The following is a 6,610-nucleotide window of genomic DNA, read 5'->3' on the forward strand; positions in this document are numbered from 1 at the left end:
CCCCCCGCCTTCTTCCCTCCGGCTGGGCAGCGCTTGCATCTGCTCCTGCCCTCCCTTACTGCAGAGGGTTGATCTGCTTCCCCCACACCCATTCCCTCCCCTCCCACACCGGACTGACCGGTTGATGGCAGCTGTTTTGGAAATCGGATCAGTATTGGTCAATGTACCCTCTTTAAATATTGGATATCAGCCCACAATCTCTATCTGTGTACCCCTAAACAGAACCTTCTCAAAACTTAACTTCCTTCCATCTGCCCTTTTGCTGTCCTAAAATAAGGTCCTAATGAAGCTAAAACAGGTTGTATCACAATTTTTATCAGCATTTTGAGCTTACATGTTTTTTTAAGTGACATTGACTTACCTGTAAGTGAAAAGAAAAAGCATGCTTATGACTTTCTGTGGTGTCAATCAATAATTTGGTAATTAGAGAATTAACTACCATCCAAAGACCAACTGCATTTGACACGGCCATGCCTAGCAATTTAATCTAAATTTTAAAAGAGTTTTCGCTATTATTGATGTCCCTTTTTTTCTCTCCAGTCCCATGCTTATCTCTTGAGTTTGGGCACTTTGCCCTAAAAACAAAACATTGACCAATTTGTATCCCACTGGGCCATTAGAGGGGGCACTATGTACTGTGAAAGTGCCAGCTGGCTCTTTAAAATGTACTTGCAGGTGTGTGGGAACGGAGGAGGCGCAAAGGTTTTTAATCACTGGCATTTTATTTGAATTGTTTTCTGGTGGTGGCTTGTTTTTCATGACTAGCCTCCTATCAGGCTTTGTGCTTTTAACTGTGGGTTTTGGCTCATTTTTTGGTTTTTAAGCCTCTTTTTGTTTATTCTTCTTACTTTAAAAAAAAAAAGGGGGGGGGGCGTTGATAAGAATCACAGAAAGTTGCTCAATCCACTTTCCCCTGTTTTCTCCCTCCCTGGTGTAACCATTGCATAAAAATCAATATAAATTGGTATGGACAAGGACTGTGCTGAGATTAACCTAAATTATCTGCCCAGTAATTGCTTTCTAAATTGCCACCTAGCCCCTTTGCTCAGGTTTGGAGGTTTTTACCTTGCTTAACAGTTTTTTGAGAAACTGTGGACAGGGAGTTGGGTAGAGATGGGAATGCTAGTAATGAAAGCTATTGGCACCTATTTCACTGAAAGTCTCTCTGAGAAAGTTATGGAAGTGCTGAAGAACTTAAGCAGCTGGGAGAGAAAAGTGATGAAAGTTTGTTGCACACATTAGCAGACAGATGCATAGCACAGAAACACTGAAGAACTATTAAAGTGACAAATAGCAACATGCCAGAACCCTGCCTGGAGAACTGGCTCTTGGAAATCACCTGGAGGTTATACCATACAATAGAAACTGCTAGAAGAAAAATAATAAAAGGAAATATGAGATATTGCTGGGTTTGTTCTAGTAGGCTTTATTTTACAACTGCTTGGCAGGAGATTGCAGCCAACTGTGATATTCTTTTCTGTTCCATCGCATTGAAAGAACTGCTTTGGAGTAAATAGTTGTTCTTGGGGAAACTGCCCATTAAGTAATCTCCTGATTTTTATTTGTCATTCTGATCTTCCTCTAATCGGTGACACTGAAAAAATAGTAACATTTTTTTCTTTTTATTACAGTCAAGTAAAATTAAGAAGGGAAGCAAAGGAGACTGTACTGTACTGAAGCCCACATTGATGGCTGCAGTGCCTGTAAGTATGGAGAAGACTTAGCAAGAGCACTGCTGTTTTTTCTATGTTGTTACTGCTGGAATGAACCATACACTTGCTTCATTGATATTAAATTGTCCCTTTGGAGAAGAGCGAAATGCCATGTGTGAAAGTTTCAGTTCTCATTGTTCTAGATATAATCGGTGTCATCCAGCAGTAGACTGCTGAAGCACGAGACCTCCTTCTTTAAATGTTATCGGTGTGTAGGTTGTAGCTATGTTGGCCTAAATACATAGGCAGACAGGGTTCTTTGGGTGAATCTGATATCTTTTATTAGACCAACTGTTTCTTTATTAGTTGGTCTAATAAGAGATATCAGATTCAGCCAAAGAACCTTGTCTGCCTTCTTTAAATGTTGTAATTTATTTAAAAACAAAAACAAACAAACAAGTAATTTGAGCTGTTGGTCTGTTAAATGCAAAAGTGGAAGAAGCATGTTCATAAAGTCTTGTGCATTCACAAATGTAGAGTATTTTTGAACAGGAAAGTAAGTGACTTAAAACATCAGACTGGAAGGGAGTATGCAGGTCAGAGCCCAGGCCCTAGAACTGCAGGTAACCATTTAATAGGTGTTGCCTCCAGATGGGTCCATATGACATCTTCCCTGAACAGCACAAGCTACTCAACAGCCCCCAACACCTAATAAAAAGGACCTTTTAGTACAAAAGAATCTCAAACTGCACAATATCACAGGAAGGCAGCAGGAGAGAGCAAAGCCTTGGCTTTGCCATTTGTAGGTGAATAGGCCTAGAAGAAGAAACTAATGTCCCATACTAGTAAAGAAACTCCCAAATGTTATTGCCAGTCTGATGTGGGGGGTGGGAAAAAATCTTCCTAATAGCCAATTCTAAGGGATTCTTAACCCTGAGCATGTAAACAAGACATCAGCAGGTGTCCAAGAGCTTCCTCAATACCATGTAGAATTGCCAGTACAGCCTACCGAGTGCCCCATTACTAGCTGCAGAAGAAATCCCAGGCTTCAGAAGAAGATAGTGGGGGAGAATGGAATAGAGTTAGACATAGGTGGGGGGTGGGGGCACAGAGAGAGTAGAATTCCTTCCTGGTCCTGAAGCATGGAATGCTTAATTTTTAAATACAGTATTAAATGTAGTGCAACAAGCACCACAAGCATATTGGGCTCAGGGAGGAAGGAGACAGCTGTTGCAGCTACCTAGCTTGCTCTTGCCTGTGTGCAGAAAAAAGCAATAATAGCCTCTGTAGTCTAGACTAAGGGTGTGTTTATAAAAAAAAAAAAAAAAAATACCATAAGGAACTGAACTCTGATAACCCCATCATCCCAACAGCAAACACTGCTCAACCTTTGACTTCCCCCTGCTCCCTCTTAAGGCCAATTTCTTTAGCTCCAGCCCCTGCCACCAGGCCCTGTGCTGTCAGCAAGGTCAAGGACTGTGCTGACAGCATATCACCAGACACTCTGATGTAAGAATCACATGCAGCAATCGGGTCTCCTTTTAGCCCCTTCCAAGGCTACCAACAGTTTGAACACCCAAAGCCTCCTGTTTTTGCAAATAACATTCTTGCAGCCTCATTCCTGATAGGCTTATGAGCCTCCTCCAGGAAAAAAATTGTGCATTCAAACTTCTATGTTTTCAGTGCATTGTCTTATGTCTGCCAGCTGCAGTATGTGATGTCACCACCACTTTCTCAGGCCTACCATACAAACTGTCCCAGTCCACATGAATGTGACTGTTTTCAGTCAGATTTTGTTTTAACTGATTTGTCATTTTAAAGATGATTTCAACGTGCGTAATAGTACATAAGAGTAAGCAGCATACAGAGTCCAGAAGTACTAATGCATCTGTATAATAAGTGGGGGGGAGGGGAAGGTATCTTCTTTATGCTCAGGTTAGTGGGGAGAATGGTTTAAGATCTAAGATTTAAGAATCGGCTAGTAGAAATCCTATTATACTGTTAGCTAGTGCTAGGTGGTTGCAGAGGTACTTGGGTTACTTTTTCCCAGGCTGACCGTGGCATTTGAAGATCACACTACAATATATGCCAATACATGACTTATTTTGTAGCTTTAGAATTTGAGAGGAGATGGAGGAGGAAAGGGGAAGTAGAGGACATTGGAACGCTTTTTTCCTAAATGCTATTCTACCCACCTTGGATAGCCCACAGCTACAATGGGCTATATACTGATTAACTAGATGATACCTTAACAAACTGTTAACTATTATCCAACGACCTGGCAGAGATGGCATAGCTGTGCCTTTTTTCATGCAGGACAATCAAGTACTATTTCTTGGTTTCTAGCACAATTGATGCGTGTCCTTTCTGTCAAAAGTAGTAATTCTTGTCTCTCTTTAATCTTTTCTATAGGAAATAATGGACCGAATTTATAAGAATGTCATGAGCAAAGTCCAAGAGATGAACTGTATTCAGAAAACTCTGTTTAAAATAGGCTATGATTATAAACAGGAACAGATCAAGAGGGGCTATGATGCACCTCTGTGTAATTTGTAAGTATGACTATAAGGGTTCAGATCTGTGTGGTTTACAAGGGAAGTTGAGAACTCTAATCAGGCCAGGTTGTACACAAGAAAAATGATCTCATGCCCCAACATGTTTTAATCTAGCAAACAGAATAAGATCTAATGACTAAGTGGAAGGCAGCAAAGCTCTGATATTAAAAGCTGACTTTTCAAGTAAGAATAACTAATCACTGGAACAAGCTTTCCAGGTAGTTTCTGTTTGTTTCGTTGTTGTGGTTTTTAAACAAAAAGGAAAAGACTGGAAGTTTTCTTAAAACCACTTGTCCTGTATTGGACAAGATGAAAGGAACTGCTAGATAAAATGCCATTGCTTTTTGCAATGTTTGACTGACTACATGCTCATTTATGATCCCTTCTATAACCCTTGATTTTATGTCTAAGTGTGTCAGATGAGTAGGTGAAGAGGGTAGTTATTCTCTTGTCTGTCTTGCATTTAAACATCACTTGCTCACTTAATTTGTAACTCTTTTCCCTCTAGACTGTTGTTTAAAAAGGTAAAAGCCCTGCTGGGAGGGAATGTGCGTATGATGTTGTCTGGAGGAGCACCCCTCTCGCCTCAGACGCAAAGGTTCATGAACATCTGTTTCTGCTGTCCTGTTGGCCAGGGGTATGGATTAACAGAAACGTGTGGAGCTGGAACCATTACAGAAGGTATGTTAATGTGTTTCTGGACACATGAATGGAAGTTGCAGATTTCAGCTCTTCAGTTAAAATTTATTGAGAATAGTCGTAGCTCTTACACACTATAGAGTAATTTGCCAGGTCTTGAACAGGAAAATAGCTTCTATGCCAAACTGAAAAATCTTTGTTCATCTTTCTAGTTGCTGACTATAGCACTGGCAGAGTTGGAGCTCCTCTCATTTGCTGTGAGATTAAATTGAGAGATTGGCAAGAAGGTGAGTGCTATTTTTTCAGCTTATTTAAAGACTTCAGTAAATATGGCCTCAGTTTTTCAAACTAATAGTAAAACATAAGTATGTGTTTCAAACCCTGAAAAATATAGTAGAATACAAAGTACTATGTTTTTCTAGCATCTGATGTAGTAGGCTGTTGCATCTGAAAGGCCATGTCTCTGAATCAGTCTCTAAGGCAGGAGTGGGCAATTATTTGGACTGGAGGGCCACTTGAGGCGTTTTGGTAAGCTGTTTATAGGCCAGGTCCGTGTTGACTCTCACTACATTTACCCCCAACAGCTCATCAAAACTCCCCAAGTGGTAGATTACTAGACTAGTCCAGGGGTGCAAGATGGAGTGGGTAGCCCAGGACCCCCCATGGGCAGGGCATGCTCAGCTGGGCAGATAGGATGGAACCACAGGGAACTGTCTGGGAGCAGGACAGACATGTGGGACGTGATAAAAGCTGACGCCCAGGGCAGAGCTGTGATCCACATTCTACACAGGCCTGTGCTGTCATCAGTTAGTGATCCTGCCCCCCCTTGCCCCATCCTGCTCTTAGATGCTGTTCCTCACATGCCTATGGCATCATCTTACCCACCCAGCCAAGTGCACCCTACCTGCAGGGGTCCCAAGTGAGTCTCTTTGAAGACCCTGCCCGCTCTGTCCAGTGCCCCCAGCAGTGGGTACAGGGCAGACAGGCCTGGGATGTCTGGGCAGCAGGGCTGGGTTTGGCAGAAGTGGCGACACTGTCAGTGGCTACCAGATGAAGCACTACTGCCACAAAGCTGAGTCCAGCCACCATGCTGCTCCAGCCTTGCTGTGTACCTGGGGACAGTAAGACCTGCTGCACATGCCATGGCTCAGGGTGTTGCCTGTGCTAAGCAGGACTAAGAAACCTGCCATGGGCCCAATTTTAAAATCCCTTGGCAGGACAGATCTGGCCCACAGGCCATATTTTGCCCACCCCTGCTCTGAGGTGCTGCCCTTCCCTGCCTTCCGCTATGCTTGTTCATAGACTCAATGAGTCAGGAGGGACCTAGACAGATCATCTAGTCTGACCCCCCTGCCATGGGCAGGAAGGAGCACTGAGGGGTGGCAGGGGTCATAAGACCCCAGCCAGGTATCTATCCGGTCTCCAGGGAAGGTGAGAGTACTAGCTCTCTGGGCAGCTTATTCCAGGCTCTGGCCACCCTTACCGTGAAGTAGTTCTTTCTGAATATCTAACCTAAACCTATCCTCTCTCACCTTGTGGTCATTGTTCCTGGTGACTGCAGGCGGGGCCCTGGTGAACTGACTTTCCCCAAGTCCCTGCTGGTGGCCCCTGAGAAAGTTGTAGGCAGCCACAAGATTCCCCCCTCAGTCTCCTCTTGTGGAGACTGAAGAGATTCAGGTCCCTCAGCCTCTCCTTTATAGGGCTGGCCACAGAGGCCCTCAACCATACGAGTGGCCCTCCTCTGGACCCTCTCCAGGTTCTCCA

The 6,610-nt window shown here is 43.4% G+C and overlaps 1 protein-coding gene across 7 annotated transcripts in view; it reads left to right on the plus strand.

Moving 5' to 3' along the window:
* Positions 1-6,610, plus strand: part of ACSL4 (acyl-CoA synthetase long-chain family member 4) — a 69,262-nt gene that overhangs the window by 48,326 nt on the left and 14,326 nt on the right. For all 7 annotated transcript variants that reach the window (XM_019540418.1, XM_019540413.1, XM_019540412.1 and 4 more), the window contains 4 exons: positions 1,632-1,703; positions 4,065-4,204; positions 4,716-4,888; positions 5,059-5,133. In XM_019540418.1, the coding sequence (XP_019395963.1) occupies positions 1,632-1,703; positions 4,065-4,204; positions 4,716-4,888; positions 5,059-5,133 (460 nt within the window). The remainder of the gene's footprint in view (positions 1-1,631; positions 1,704-4,064; positions 4,205-4,715; positions 4,889-5,058; positions 5,134-6,610) is intronic.

Source organism: Crocodylus porosus, unplaced genomic scaffold (assembly GCF_001723895.1).
Source record: "Crocodylus porosus isolate Cpor-Errol unplaced genomic scaffold, CroPor_comp1, whole genome shotgun sequence".
Lineage (NCBI taxonomy): Eukaryota > Metazoa > Chordata > Crocodylia > Crocodylidae > Crocodylus > Crocodylus porosus.